A 16,305-nucleotide genomic window follows, 5' to 3' on the forward strand; every position below is an offset into this window, starting at 1 on the left:
GTGGCCAGGTAGGGCCTTCTGTCCTTCCTCCTTCAGGCTGCCCCTGGTGACAAGGCAGGGAACCTGAGCTGAATTCTACACATCAACTCCAGTGCCCAGAGACTAGAGCTGGGAGCTAGGAGCTGGAGGCATGAACAAGATCTTCCCCCAGGTAAGATCGGCCCTGAGCTGGCTCCTGACCTGGGGAAGCCAACCTAGGGAAGGACAGATGTTGAGTTAGCTCAGCTCCCCCCTGCTCTGGAGGGGACGTGTGGGGGAGGGACCCATCCACATGATGGGAGGGGGCGTCAGGGAAAGCCTCCCCCAGGAGGAGCCACCTGAGCTGGTTTGAGGGATGAGTGTTTACCAAGTGGACAGTGGGGGCAAAGTCCTAGGCAGAGGGCACGGTACAGGCCAAGCTGTGGGAATGTGAAGCAGGCATGATGAGTTTTATTTGAGGTTCCACCTCAGGCTCTCAGTGGCTTCTCTGAAAAACTCCTTGGTGTGGCTCCATGAGGCTGGACTTCACTCACCTACACCCGCTCCTCACTCTGTTCTCTCAAGCAGGGGGACATCAATGGCAATGCTGCTGCTGGAACCAAAGTCCTCCCGGGAGAAGGTAATGCATGGAGGGCCTGGGGTTCCCTGAGGCTGAGCCGTTGCTACAGAGGCACAAAGAGCACCCTAAGGCTCCCACTGTCCCTCAGACCTCTGCCCCCTATGTCGATGTCCTTCACTCCCAACTTCCTGGTCAGCCATTCTGACAGCCACCTGCTTAATGTGTGTCTGTCCTGGGTGGTGCCACCCATCTGTGTTCATTTCCAGTCCTGGCTCACGGTGGGCATGGCTGTGGAACAGATGGCTTCTTTTCCCCATCTGTCCCGAGGCGGGTTGGCCCTAAGGGCCTCCCAGCTTTGGAGTGCAGCATCTTCATCTGGGCGTGGGCCTCCGTTCTGCCGGAGTCTCCTGTGACCCCGCCTGCCCATGGCCTGTGCTGCACAAACGTTTGAGGAGTGTCTGCTTGGCTGACCAGGACACTCCTCTTGCCCAGCTTCACACCGTCTTGTCTCCCTGGTTACCTGAGTTTACCCCGTGTTTGCTGACAACAAGGAAGCCACCGACTAGGGCTCATAAGGGTTATTGGTTTTAGATTTATGCTGTCGATCCTACTATTGTCTTCTTTCCCAATACATACCCATTCCAGGGTCCAGCCACACCAGGCCACTTGCTGTCCCCCACACACCACACACCATACTCCTCCTATGCTCTCTGGAATCTCCTCTCTTTGCACGCTCCCCTCACCTGCTCGTGGAAACCCCACCCTCCTTTGAGCACCTGGCACCGTGCTCACACTTCCTTAACCACACTCACTGCCTGGCTCAGTGAGCTGCACAGGGACAGATTTGACTAGTAGGCGAGCAGAATAGGCAGCTCCACAAATATGAGTGGATTGAGTGGAAATGCCCTGAACTGACGTCAAGTGGGGCCCTTTCCTTGTGTCAAAGTATTCACAAAGCACCTACTATGTGCCTGCCTCTGGACTGGGCCCTGGGGAGAAAGATGCATCAGACATGTTCTGCTTCTTTCTCTGAAACAACTGGGCCCAGAGGACAGCAGTTGCACCCACGCTCCTCTTTTGACCTACATGCTTTGCCTTCTAAGCGCAACTACAAACTTTCAGAGGGCAACAACCGGAGCTATGACTGCTTTTGTGTCTTCTACAGAGCAGGACACCTAGTAGGGTCCCGGTAAAGCTTTCTTTCGTTATATCACAAGGAAGCAAAAATTAAAGGAGCCAAGTAAGTTAAAGGAACAGGATGTCTCCTATTACTGTTATTTCCATAGTGCTTAGGATACAGCTTGGCACATGATAGGTCCTTAATAAATACTAACAGAGCTAAAACTTTTATAGCACTTGCTAAGTGCCCAGCACTGTTTTAATATATTCCCTAGCTAATCCTCTCAACAACCCTATGGAAGGTATTATGACCCCCATTTTCCACATGAAGGAACAGGCACAGCGAAGTGAAGTGACGTCTCCGTGGGTCCCGGCTGGGAAGTGGGGGAGCCGGGATTCCCACCAGCATCTTGGCAGCTGCAGAAAGGACAATCACTGGCATCATGGAACGGGCTCTGGTTGCGATGGCTAATAAGTGTGAACTCACATCTCAGCTCCGCATAAGGTGACCCGAACCCTGTCCTCTCTGAGCCTCGGTTTCCTCATCTATAAAATATTGTTTTGAAAAATAAAAATAATGGCTCTGAAGGGCCTGCTATAGTTTCTGCCCCGTGATAGGGGCTCAAAGAGCAGGTGTCCCTCTTTCCTTGCCTCCTGAGGAGACATCCTTGTGGAAGGACAGGTGTGTGAGGGCAGCAGAGCAGAGACCTGGGACCCTCATCCCAACCTCCACCCGCTAACTACAGGACTGGGGCCAGGGACTGGCGCTTGGTGGAGGTGGGCCCACAGGCAGAAATGAGAGCATCATAGCAGGCTTAGGAACCCCCTCCTCCAGGGAACTGAGGTGGAGACAGGCCAGTTACAGGAAGAGCCAGAGGAGGGGGGCCTCTAGGCTCCAGCGCTGGCTGCTCCATCACTGGTTTCCTGCTCCACACAGCAGGCTGCGTCGCCCTCTGCTGCTCCCGCCGAGGGGCCTGCCTTTCAGCCTTCGTGCTGCTCCTGCTGGCAGCTGTTGCGGCCCTCATTGTCTTGGTCGTCATCCTTGGATCCCCACCACATACACCAGGTCAGGGTGGTCAAGAGTGGGTGGGTCAGACCTGCTGGGAGGGGGTGGGGGGCACAGAGAAATGGGGGCACCGGGACCCTGACTGGCTTCTCCGTGAAGTAACTTTTGGACAAATCCTTAGGGTGTGTTTTGTCTCTGAGTCTCCGTTTACACATCTGTAATATGTGCTATTGAGAGGACCCAGCTCTGATGACCCACTTCCTCCAGGAAGCCTGCCCTGACTCCCAGGCTGGGTCAGAAGCCTTGTTTCGGCCCCCACGGCCCCCTGACTTCCTCTTCCCCTGTCCTGGCTGTCCTGGGTGGTGTCTCCATCACACAGGATAGGAATGTGGCCCCAGCTTCAGTGGTGAGGCCCCACATGGCCCCTGCCCTCACGGAGCTAACAATTTGGAGAGCGACATAAGCATTAATCAAATAAGCACTTTAAGGCAGGGTTAATGGAGTCTGGAATAGGGCCTCTGACCAGTCTAGGAGGCGGAGTGGGCACCTTGAAAAGGGAAAGGCAGCTGAGGCATGAAGGGGTGGCAGGAAAAGCACCCAGGGCCCAGGGAGCACCATGTGCGGAGTCCCTGGGACTGGAGGAACCATGAGGAGAAAGAGAGACTGCAAGAAGGCCAGGGGACACACAGGGCTGGAGCATTGGCAGGCCCACGCCTTAGGGCCTCAGAGGCTGCACTGGCGAGGGAGAGAGCCATGGGAAGGGGATTGAGCTGGGGGTAGGGTGTCGCCACATCTACCTCTACCTCTCTGACAGAGGGCTCTGTAGCCAGGCTGGGGGCTGTAAGGGAACAAGGTAGGGGAGGGGGTAAACCCAGTTCTCTACATGCCTGTGCAGAAACATGAGCATTTAGGGCAGATATGCACACAAGAGGAGCTGCATTCATGTGCCTGTATATACACGTGCGTCTCTGTGTTATGTGTCTATATATGCATGTTCGTGCCCGTGTGCTTGTGTATATCTCTGTGCTTGTGTGTGCACACGTTTGAAGCGTGTATGTGTGTGTGACAATATGAGAATTCCTGAGAGTCAGTCCCTCTCACACAAGCTGAGGAAGTTCTGGGAGCTAAGACATGGTTCACACGTGCCCCAAACATGCAAGCACAAACCGCTCTCATCTCCCGCCCGCACACATGTGTATACACACGCATGGCCTGCGGAGCCAGGGTGGCCTCCCAGCTCATCTGACAGTCTCTCTCCTTTAATCCTTTGGAGCAGCTTGGGGGTGGGTGCGCCCCTTGGTGGGATGGGAGGAAAGACTCTCCGAAGGACAGACATGTTCAGATGGCTGGCCACCATTCCTGGACGCTGGCGAGGCAGCCCCAGCCTCGGGAAAGAGCTGAGTCAGCAGGCCTGGTTATTAGCTGTGTCGCTGGCCTGTCACACCTCTCTGAGCCTTCCCTTTCTCATCTATAAAATGGGGTTAATGAGGATACTTCAAAGGGGTTCAGGGAAGTAATAGAATAAAAATGTGAAAGTGCTTTGCAGACCATAAAGTTATGTCCGGGTGTAAGGAATGATGGCATAATTAATGGTCACCAGGCCAGGCCCAATATATTGTTTCTGAGAACCGAGCCTGGTGCCAGGAGCTCCACCATTAAAACTGTTTCATCGACTGAGCCCAGGCCTCAGGAGCCTCCGATGAGACTGTCGATAAGCTTCCAGTAGAGGAGGGAACCATGACTTAATCGGCACATTCTAAGTTCTGGGGTGTGTAAGTCTCCCCAACAGTCCTATGGGTGTGTACCATGATCCCCATTTTGCAGAAAAGGAACAAGAGGCTCAGAGAGGTTGAGTCATTTGCCCAAGATCACTCAGCTGGCAAGTGGTAGAGCTGGGACTTGGGCCGCATGCCCCAGCCCCTCAGTCCAGCTCAGGTGGGTCTCAGGTGTGGGAACCTGGTGATGCCCTTGTGAGTACACCCTTGACCCTCCGGGGCCTCCCCCTGCCCACTCAGGGGCCCAGGCCTGTGTGACGCTGACGAACAGGACCGGCTTCCTGTGCCATGACCGGAGGAGCTGCATCTCGGCCAGCGGGGTCTGTGATGGCGTCCGCACCTGTCCCCACGGCGAGGACGAGGATGAGGCCTTGTGCCGTGAGTACCTTCTCAGTCCTGCCCCTGCCCTGGATGGGCCTTCCAGGGCCCTTTGGGGGTTGCCCCCCAATTCCAACTCTCCCTGTAGCCAAAATGAGGCTCAATTGTCCCTGAAATTACCAGGCGCCTTTGTGTCCTCAGGCCTTCGCTTCTATGGCCCTCAGCCAGGAACACCTGCCCCCACCCACACACATAAGTACGTGCCCACCTTAGGGAATGCCTTCACCCTGTGTGTCTCCATGCCCAGAGAACCTGCATTCAAACTTCATGGCAGAGTTCAAGTGTTACCTCCACCAGGAAGCCTTCTCTGACTCTCAAACTAGGTTAAGGTCCCTGCTTTGGGCTCCCACAGCCCCTGTGCGTCCCTGGTCCCAGCCCTGGTCACCTTGGTTGACACTTTCCATTGGCATTTTTTCCATGACAATCAGACTGTATGGCCTGGTCTGCTTGACTTTGGGGTCCCAGTGCCTGATGCAGGGCAGGACATAGAGGGGTATTCGGAATGATTTGCTGAGTGATTGATAGAATGAGAGAATGAATGAATGGGAAGATCTTGGCCCAGACCTTAAAGACCTGACAGTGAATTCTCAGGAGAGAGGAGGCAGGGCACTTTCCATGTAGGAGGGAGAGAACTTGGTAAGTTGATGTGGATGGAGTAGGGGCGCTAACGAGGGGAGGGTCATTACATCATAAACCTAGAAGAGATCTTAAAAGTCATCTGGTTATGTCCTAGCCCGTGCCCAAATCCCCTCTATAACAAACCCAGCAGAGGCCACCCAGCCTCTGCTTGCATACTCCTGGGATGGGGAGCTCCCTGCAACTTGAGGCAACTGCTCCCATCATTGCATGTGTTTTCGTGGGAATGTCTCCTACCGGCATCCTTGATTGGTTCCAACTCTGACCTCTCATCAACCCCTGTCCCCCACGAACCACATCTTAATCTATATCCATGATGGTGGCACTGCATGAAGTCGGCGAGTGCATTCCCCACCCCCATATAAGTGTCCCCTTCCCTGAGCCACACTTGAACTCCTAGTCACCCCCTTGCAAGTGGTCTTCCCCACTCTACCAGCACTCCCCAGAACACATACCAACTGCCCACCTCCCTCTCCTTGGACAGCTCCACAGTGCTCATGACACTTCTGACTGGCTCTGGTTAGTCCAAGGAACAAAGGCTTTTCCCCTCCCAAGTCTGGGTTATACCTCTAGGGATGTGGCCTGAGTTTGTGTTAATTTCTGGTAGCTGTGCCACACTGCTGCCTAACACAGAATCCACTTTCAAGAAAGGTGCTCTGAGTCTCTCTCACAAGGTATGTGAACTCACATCCTCTGAGTTCTGGAACCCAAGTGCACGACTTCACATAACGTTTACTTTTGTTATGTTCTGGCTGGAGAAGGCTTCCTGGAGGTAAAGGAATGGACTTGAAGGAGAATGGTTTTGGATGGGTGTCAAGGAGGACCTTTCTAGAGCAAGGAAAGGGCGGGCAATGGTATAGGGTGGGGATGCATATAAGCTGAGCAGGCAATGAGGAAGGGAGAGGCAACTCTCTGGGCATCTTGTTGGCTATAAAGGGAATGAACATTTCTCTCCTTTTGACTCGACCTCCTTCCTCTCCAGGAAAACCTTTTCCTCATGCCTTTCCTGGGATAGATGCATGGTAACCCTGAGTTTGGCAACTGCCAAGGTGGCTTGGACAATCTACCTCCAGATAGCCCACCCGCCCGCACCCCGCCAAACCACATCTTAATCTGAGCCAGCTGTGGCCAGGTGTGGACTTCCTCTTGCCTCATCTGTCTTCTGCAGGAGATGTGCCCCAGAGTCTCCCCGGCTTCCTTGTGGCCCACTGTGGAAACCCAGCTTCCTGGATCTACTCAGACCAAAAGTGTGACGGAACCAACAACTGTGGGGACTGCTCGGATGAACTGAGCCCAGGTGGGGGTCTGGGCATAGGCTGGGCTGGGGCAGGTGGCCAGGCAGTGACCAGAGAGCAGAGGTTGACCAGGGAATCTCTGAGGTTCCCCCTGCACCTCCTCCTTGCATTCTAGAAAGATGGGAAATAAGGAATACCGCCAACCCATGTCAGATTGGATGGGGCTCTGGGGAGCTATGACAGGTGTCAAAGGTAGGAGTGCCCTCGGCATTCCAGGACACTACAGCTGCTCTTTTGTCGGCTCTTGTCCCTCCAGTGACTGCATGCCCCCCCTGCGGCCCTGGGTGGTGGCGCTGCCCCTCCACTGTCTTCAAGTACTGTGACTGTATCCCGAGGAGCCTCTGCCGGGACCGTGTGCAGCACTGCTCTGACTGGTCTGACGAGTTCTCCTGTCTTGGACCCTGAGTGGCACCAGGCCAGAGCAGGACGCTGGTTGAATGGCACTGGTAATCCTTCATCGAAGAACATGAAGGCAGGAAGGAGCCATCAAGATCACCTAGTGGGATCGACACACTATTGTCTCTGAATAAGACTTGCCTGTCCTGCTTTCAAGATGTTCACCCTCTCCTAGAATGCCTCCAGGGACAGGGAGCTCACTATCATGTTAGGCAGCTCCTAACAAAAACGAGGGGAATCTGCTTCCATGGTTTTAGGCTGCCTGTGGGGCCACACGGGAAATCTGCTCTGTTCCGAGACAGACTTGCAGAGCCTGACCTTACCGCCCCTTAGAGAAAAGACAGGTCTGGGGCTCGAACACCACGCAGAGGAATTTCGCCCTTATGTGGGGTGTATGCCATTTCCTGGCTCTGTGGTACCTGAGGCAGGTACTGCTGGGCTTGGCTATAACCCTAGCATCTCCCTCATTGCAGCAATCCTCGCAGGCCTGCTGGCTGATCACATGAAATTGCACCTGAGATGGGGCTTTGTCATCCTGCCAGTGGGAAGCCATCCAGGAGGCTCTAAGCTGTAGAGTAGAAGGAATGGAGAAAGAGAAGCCCTCTGTCCATTCCATTCTTCACCCTACCACTCCCCGCTCTCCACCCCGGGACCAGTGCCCAGACAAACAGCCCCGGGTTCTTGTGGTAAGGCTTGTATTTTGATCCCAGAGCCTGAGTGAAGGAGCTCTTTCTCCGCAGAGCTTTTCACCTTCACCACAACCAGACAGATAAGGATGCATGCTCCCATTAAACAGATGAGGAAACTGAGGCCCAGTGGGAGAAATTACTTGCCTAGGATCATACAGTAAAGTCAGTGGGACTCTAACATAGTCTATGGTGTCCCAACCCTGAAGCCTTTCCTGCTATCAATATAATTATCTCTTTTCTTGTGGGCCAAGGGGATGGGGATGTGCAGAGTCCCTGTGGGGTATTTTTAAAATTAGCTTGAGGGTCAGAAAGTGTCCCACCCTTATTCTGAAAGAGAGACTTGTAATCTGGTCAACAAGAGGGTTCCTGCTGAGGGAGACAGACATATCCCCATGGAAATTAATAAAACCAGTTTTATGTGTCAGTCTCATGTGAGTTTTGAAGTGAAAATGGGCATCTGAGAGACAGGTGAGCTCTGCTTCATTCATCACTCACCGAAGAGTCCCTATGCACCTGCTCTTGGCCAAGCTGAGTGCCAGGCACCCAGAAGTGAGGACACCTGGATCCCAGCACATGAGGAGCACAGGGTCTCATGGAGGAGGCACCTCACACCATGGGAGGATGGAGGTGCAGGAAATGCTGGGCAGCCTCTGGGGGGCAGGACACCGTCATGTTCCTGACCCTGAAGCACTGAGGACCAGCTCCTGGAGCAGGGCACCTCAGGGATCCTGTCTGAGGGATGGTCAGCCCTGGGCCCTGGCACCTTTGGCTGAGTTTCTCTCCAACCGCAGCACAAGTGAGGAGCTGTGGATACACTCGGGGCATCCTGGGTTCTGACCACCGATCCAGAGGAGCTTCTTTCCCAGAGGAGGGCCATTTGGGCTGGTTCTGGAGGGAAGGAGAACTTCCAGTGGTACAGGTGCAAGCGAAGGGCATTCCCAGCTGACGGGCCATGTGAACGAAGGCGTGGGTGTGCGCCAGGGTGTGGCTCAGCCAGGGAATGCCAGCAGGTCAGGGCGGCCAAAACATCAGTGGGTTTGGTGGGGCAGTAGGAGACGAGGAGGTGAGCAGGGACATGATTCTGGAGGGCACAGCAGGTCACACTTCATCCTAAGGACAATGGTGATAAGGCATGATAAACAACGGCAGCTACAGCTACCAGCGTTACAATGACCTTTAATTATAACAGTTCAAGAAAGAGACACCAGGACTGGGGCCACGTAGGCAGAGAAGAGGGGATGTCGAGGGCTACTTACTGGTGGAGCATGGAGCACATGCCCCTTAGGGACCTACGGAGTCAGGGGGTGAAGAGAAAGAGGGGGAGTCCAGAGGCCTGAGAAGGAGCACCTGGCCTCCCTCCCTGGGCCATGCCTTCTCCAACAGGGCACCAGTCTCCAGGGGAAGAGAGGCTTGGGCTGGTCCCTGAGGAACAAGAAGCTTGCTCGGCATTCAAATGCCAACACGTCGCTGACACCCTGAGCATCAGTTGTTGAAAACAAGGTCACTGGGGACAGACCATGGGACCACGAGCCTGTGTTGCTCATATCAGTCAGCCTTGGTGGTTCACGCAGCAGGAGAGCATCCAGGTCCTGGCAGGGGCTGGTGGTGCATCAGCTGGGCCCCATGGAAAAAGACAGGTGGACCTTGGTGGTCATCTAGTCGTAGGCCTCTTCAGTGGCCTGTGGCTCTTCCCAGAAGCATCAGCACCACGGTTGCACTTCATTTTACCCACCCCTCCCAACCAAACCCCTTCACAGTCCCTGGGGTGTGGAGAGCGGCTACCGTGTTTGGACAGGTTCAAGCCTCGGACTAATGAGAGGGCACAGTCCTCTCATGGCCACGTGCAAGTCCCAGCTGGGAGGGCAGAGCCCTCCCAGCACAATTATAGCCAACAGCTATAGTTGTAAGCTTGAACCTATGGTCCGAACACGTGGCCCCACGTGCCTGAGTGATGCGGGCTTGATAGAGTTCAGATGCATGTAATTGAGTAGGATTGAAACCCACGAGAATGTTGTAAACATCTTGACCACTCCCTTACTTTGCCTCCTAGAATCTGGCTATAAAATAAAGACACGGCTTGTAGTCCGTGGCGCTGTCTCTCCATCAGAGAAGCAGCGTCCCACCGAGACCCAGCTTTCTTCTCTTGTCTGTCTTTTCTCAATCCTTCACCGCCCCCACTCAGGTTCACCCTTGGCCCTGCTGGCGCGGCACACTGGGGGAGTTTCATTTCACAGGACAGAGAAACCAAGGCTGAAACCAACTTGTCCAAGTCCACTCGGCGTGTCAGTAGCAGGGTGAGGACTAAAAGCCAAGTTTCTTTTCTTTTTTAAAATTTAATTAAACCTATCAGGTGACATTGGTTAATAACATTATGTAAGTTTCAGGTGTACAATTCTATCATACAAGATCTAAATATTGCATTGTGTGCTTAGCACCCACAGTCTAGTTTATTTCATCACCATCTATTTGACCCCCTTTACCTTCTTCTCCCCCCACCCGCTTCCCCTCTGGTAACCACCATACTGTATCTGTGTCTACAAGTTTGTGTGTTTATTGTGTTTGTTTATTGCTTTCTGTTTTATATCCCACAAGTGAAATCATATGGTTCTTGTCCTTTTCTGTCTCATTTATTTTGCTTAGCATAGTACTCTCAAGATCCAAGCTGTCACAAACACAAAAGCTAGGTTTCTAGGGGTGCACATTAGCACTTGCCGAGCGCTTACTGTGAACCAGGCACTGTGCTAAGAGCTGTACCTCTCATCCTCCCTATAGCACTCTGCAAGAGGTACTGGTGTGGGTTTTTTTTAATATATTTTTATTGATTTCAGAGAGCAAGGGAGAGGTAGAGAGAGATAGAAACATCAATGATGAGACAGAATAATCAACTGGCCGCCTCCTGCATGCCCCCTAATGGGGATTGAGCCCGAAACCCAGAATTGTGCCCTGACTGTGAATTGAACTATGACTCCTGGTTTATAGGTTGACGCTCACCGGCCAGGTGGGAGGTATTGTTTTAATGCAAAGCTTAGACAGGCCAGGCAGCTGGTTGCAGGGCCTATGACCTGTGGGGCTCAGAGCCAGGTGTTCGGGCACTTAGCTGTGGTGGTTCATTGTTTTATGTTGTCTCGAGGTCTGGCAGCTTCCAGTGGCGGCGATGCCTGAGCAGGGCCGTGATGGAGCCAGGTGGGAAGCAGGGACGGGGCAGTCCCGGCTGAGGTGTGAAGCCGTCCCCCATGGCTGGAGCTTGAGGAGGAGCCTCTGATTCTGGGCTGCAGGGAGTGAACTTGGCTCAAGGCTGCAGGGAGCTGGCAGAGGAGTTCAGCAGGAAGAACACACTGGATTCCTCCTTCTGAGGAGGGGCTGCAAAGAAGGCTCCCTCCTCTGTACATTAGGAACAAGGACATCAGGCCAGACTAACTGCCGGCTCATGGAGAGGAAAAGGTGAGAGCTGGCCTGTGAACGCCACTTGGAAACAGCAGAGCTTCAGGCAAAAGAAAGGGGCGTGTCAAGTGCTGTGTTAGGGGATTAATGAATATTAACAGCCAATGTTGAGCGAGTCGAGCACATGCCAAGCACCATGGCAAACTTTTGGTTGTCTTGTCTCTTGTATCTCATTTCCAGGAACCTGGTTTGGCTATGAGCACTTCACAGAGGCATGAAGTTGCTTGCTTAAGATCACATAGCTTTTATTTACTTATTCTTCGTTAATCCTCACCTGAGGATATAGAGACACATCCATTAGTTGCCTCCTGCATGCGCAGGTCAAACCTGCAACCCAGGTAGGTGCTCCTGAATGGGAATCGAAACCCCGACCCTTTGGTGCTTGGGTCAGTGCTCTAACCACTTAGCAACAATAGCCAGGGCAAAATCACACAGCTTTTAAAGGACTTAACCAGGATCAAACCTTGATAGACCCAAATCCAGAGCCCACCACATCCCTCCTTAATGCCTCACCCTTTCTAGGCCAGGATTCCCTAGAACAGAAAGCTGAAACCCAGGCCAGGGGGTGGCGGCCTGGAGACCGGAGGCGGCTGGCACTAGGAGAACAGCATTTGTTCTTTTCCTATTTATTGGTTCTTCCTTTCAGAAAGAAGCAGATGCCCCAGCAACCTTGCGAACAACACTCCATAAGCCAGGTCCAGAAAGACACAGCGCCCAGCGCAGCCAGCCAGAGGCCTCCCCTGGTTCTCATCAGCAGAGCAGGGGATTTAATACCACAGCCTGCAGGGAGAACCCAGCCAGCCAGCATCAATATTTGCCATCTCCCAGCATCCCCGGCCCCAGCTCCAAGATCAGTACTTTAAGTACAACAGGCTCTTCGCTGTGCAAACACGCTGGGATAGATGGATGGAATTTAAAGTGGCTCAGCCTTCACCCCAGGGTTTGGATTGGAAATCTGGTCTGACTTAACCCTCTGCCATCGCTGTTTGCCTGGGACTTTCTGTTCATCCTTAGATTCATTGAACTACACACATCAAAGCTGGAGAGGCACTGAGAGCTTCCCAGAGAGGGAAGGGACCAGCCCAAAGTAACGCTGCCTGGTGGCTGCTGCTGGGATTCTGAGGCCACCTGAGTCAAGGGAGAAATGATTTCTCTGAGTCCTTTAAAAAATGGTCTAATTGAGATATAATTTGCACGCAAAGATGAAATGCACAGATCTTAAATATACAGTTCAATGAGTTTTTAAATCAGCTTTATTGAAGTATAATTGATGTACAGTAAGCTACATGTATTGAAAATGTACATTTTCCTAAGTTTTAACATATGTATATACCCATGAAACTATTACAATTAAGATAATGAATATATCCATCGTTCTCAAATGTCCTTATACTCTTTATAATCCTTTGTCTCACCTCTCCCCATCCCCACTACCATACACAGGCAACCACCAATTTATTTTCTGTCGGTATAGATTAGTTTGCACTTTTATAGTATGTTATATAAATGGAATTATGCAGTATATACTCTTTTTGTCTGTCTGGCTTCTTGCACTCAGGATAACTATTAAGAGATTTATCATGTTGCATTCCCAGTAGTCATTTTTTTTTTTTGAGTAGCATTTTGTTATGTAGATAGTATTTGTGTATTCCAGGCTGAAGAAATGTATTCTTCACTTATCCATCCATTAATGGATTTGGGGTTATTCCCAGTTTTGGCCATTACAAATAAAGCTGCTCTAAACATTTATATACAAGTCTCTATATATGGATGTATGCTTTTATTTATCTTGGGGGAGTGGAATGGCTGGATGTGGTTTAACTTTTTATGAAACCGCCTATTTTCCAAAGTGATTGCATCATTTTACATTCCTTCCATTAGACTATGAGAGTTCCAGTTGCTCTCTACGCTTGCCAGCAGTCCTTGGTCTGGTCAGCCTTTTTAATTTTAGCTATTGTAATAGGTGTGTGCTAGCATCTTATTGTGATTTTACTTTGCATTTTCCTAATGACTAATGATGCTGAGCATCTTTTTTTGTGCTCTTTCACCATCCATTTATCTTTTCTTGGTAAAAGGTTCGTTCAGATATTTTACCGATTTTATTAGATTGTTTGTCTTTTATTATTAGGTTTTGAGAGTTCTTTTTATATTATGAATGCACATCCTTTATCAGATACACAATTAGCAAATATTTCTCCCAGTCTGTGGCTTGTCTTTTCATTCTTTTAACTGTGTCTTTCAGAAATTTTTTATTTTGATGAAGTCTAATTTATGAAATTTTTTCTTTTATGAATCATGCTTTTGTATTTTTTGCATTTAAAAATTCATTGCCTGGAAGAAACCAAGATGGCGGCATAGGTAAGCACCTAAACTGCTGCCTCGCACAACAATTTCAAAACTACAATTAAAAGACAGAACGGACACTATCCAGAACCACAGGAAAGCTGGCTGAGTGGAAATTCTACAACTAGAAGGAAAGAGAAAAGCTCACAGAGAATTGGAGGTACGGCAAAGGGTTTTTGTGCATGCAGAGAGGAAGGGCGGCTGAGAGCCTGGCTGACTTTCTCTGGCGGGAGGGGGAAGGAAGCTCCCGACTGCACTGAACCCAAGTTCTGACTGCACTGAACCCCAGTTCTGGGTGAAACCCCGTGGACCCAGGCTCATACAGGGGGAGTCTGGACTGTAAGGTAGAGAGAAAGGCACCCGGAGACTAGGAGACCCGGGGGAGCCCCGGCGGGTAGGGGTCTGAAGGCGTGCGCGCCAGTGTGCACAAAGACTGCGGAGGTTGCCACAGGCTTTCCCTAGCAGAAGGGAGTCGGAAGCTCCTGACTGCACTGAACCCCAGTTCTGATTGCACTGAACCCCAGTTCCAGGCGAGCCCCTGGGGACCCACGCTCTTACGGGGGAAAATCTGGACTCTCAGGCAGAGGCTCAGGAGCCGGGAAGGCAGAGGTCTGGAGGCGCAAGCGCAAGGGCAGCGCTGAAGGGAAGCCAAGACTGTCTGCTCCGCCCTGAGACTCCACCCCATCCAAGCTGAGCACAGAGGCTTTTGCAATTTGGCAAGTCTAATCTTATAAGGTTGTCTCCAGCACCGAACTTCTCCCAGCATAGACACAGCTGATCCTCACAGCCAACTGGCCTGGAGGTCAATTCCTCCCAGTGATACCAACAACAATCAAGACTTAACTACAACAAGGCTGTACACACAGTCCACAAAGGGGTGCACCAAGAGTGTCCACCTCAGGTTAACTGGGGAAGCCGACCTACTGGGCCATATAGGAAACCTACCAACTCAGGGAAGCAGTGAAAATGCGGCAACAAAGAAACAGATCACAAACGAAAGAAATGGAGGAAAACAAACGACTGGATATAGAATTCAAAACCACGGTTATAAGGCTTTTCAAGAATATCCTAGAAAAGGCCGATAAATATAACGAGACCCTCGAAGATATGAAAAAGGACCAACTAGAAATTAAACATACACTGACTGAAATAAAAAATATTATACAGAGACCCAGAAACAGAATAGAGGAACACAAGAATCAAGTCAAAGAATTGAAATACAAAGAAGCAAAAAACACTCAACCGAAAAAGCAAAAAAAAAAAAAAAAATCCAAAAAGTTGAAGATAGTGTAAGAAGACTCTGGGACAACTTCAAGTGTATCAACAGCAGACTTATGGGGGTGCCAGAAGAAGAGAGAGAGCAAGATACTGAAAACCTATTTGAAGAAATAATGACAGAAAACTTCCCTCACCTGGTGAAAGAAATAGACTTACAAGTCCAGGAAGTGCACAGAACCCCAAACAAAAGGAATCCAAAGAGGACCACACCAAGACACATCATAATTAAAATGCCAAGAGCAAAAGACAAAGAGAGAATATTAAAAGCAGCAAGAGAAAAACAGTTAATTACCTACAAGGGAGCACCCATATGATTGTCAGCTGATTTCTCAACAGAAACTATGCAGGCCAGATGGGAGTGGCTAGAAATTTCAAAGTGATGAATAGCAAGAACCTACAACCAAGATTACTCTACCCAGCAAAGCTATTATTCAGAATTGAAGGGCAGATAAAGAGCTTCACAGATAAGAAAAAGCTAAAGGAGTTCATCACCACCAAACCAGTATTATATGAAATGCTGAAAGGTATTCTTAAAGAAGAGGAAGAAGAAAAAGGTAAAGATAAAAATTATGAACAACAAATACATATCTATCAACAAGTGAACCTAAAAATCAAGTGAATTAAAAACCTGAGGAACAGAATAATCTGGTGAATATAATAGAATCAGGGGCATAGAAGGGGAGTGAACTGATAATTCTCAGGGGGAAAGGGGTATGGGGGGATTCAGGAAGAGACTGGACAAAAATCATACACCTATGGATGAGGACAGTGGCGGGGAGGTAAAGGCAGAAGGTGGGGTGGGAACCGGGTGGAGGGGAGCTATGGGGGGAAAAAGGAGAAACAATTGTAATAATCTGAATAAAAATTTATTTTAAAAAAATAAATAAATAAAAATTCATTGCCTAATCTAAGTTCACAAAGATTTTATCCTATGAGACTTGTAGTTTTAGGTTTTATAATTAAGTCTATGATTCATTTTGAGTTAATTTTTGAAGACAGTGCAAAGAATGAATCAAAATTCTATTTTGTTATGGTTTTTGCACATGGAATCCAGTTGTTCCTTTTTCTATTGAATTGCCTTTACAACTTTGTAAAATATCAGTTATTCATTTATTTGCAATCTATTTGTTCCATTGATCTATTTGTCTATCTTGACATCAATATCACAGTTTTGATTACTGTCCCTTTATAGTAAGTCTTGAAATCGTGTAGTATTGGTCCTCCTACTTGGTTCTTTTTCAAAGCTGTTTTGGCTGGTCTAGGTCCTTTGCATTTCCATCTGAATTTTAGAATCAGTTTACTAAATTCTATAGAAAAGTTCTGTGGGAATTTTGACTGGGATTGCATTGAAACTACAGATTAAATTTGGGGGGAACTGCCATCGTAACATTGTTGAGTCATCTCACCCATC

General features: G+C 50.1%; 1 protein-coding gene across 1 annotated transcript; it reads left to right on the top strand.

Moving 5' to 3' along the window:
- Positions 1 to 130: 130 nt before the first annotated feature.
- LDLRAD1 (low density lipoprotein receptor class A domain containing 1) lies at positions 131 to 7,152 on the top strand (the record flags this gene model as incomplete). The annotated part of the gene is made up of 6 exons (XM_080657114.1): positions 131 to 151; positions 547 to 598; positions 2,595 to 2,729; positions 4,664 to 4,816; positions 6,621 to 6,749; positions 7,004 to 7,152. The coding sequence occupies 6 exons, from the start codon at positions 131 to 133 to the stop codon at positions 7,150 to 7,152; spliced, it is 639 nt and encodes a 212-aa protein (XP_080513240.1).
- Between the last annotated feature and the right edge of the window lie 9,153 nt (positions 7,153 to 16,305).

The sequence above is a fragment of the Plecotus auritus genome (genome assembly GCF_963455305.1).
Source record: "Plecotus auritus genome assembly, chromosome: 2".
NCBI classification, from domain to species: Eukaryota; Metazoa; Chordata; class Mammalia; order Chiroptera; family Vespertilionidae; genus Plecotus; species Plecotus auritus.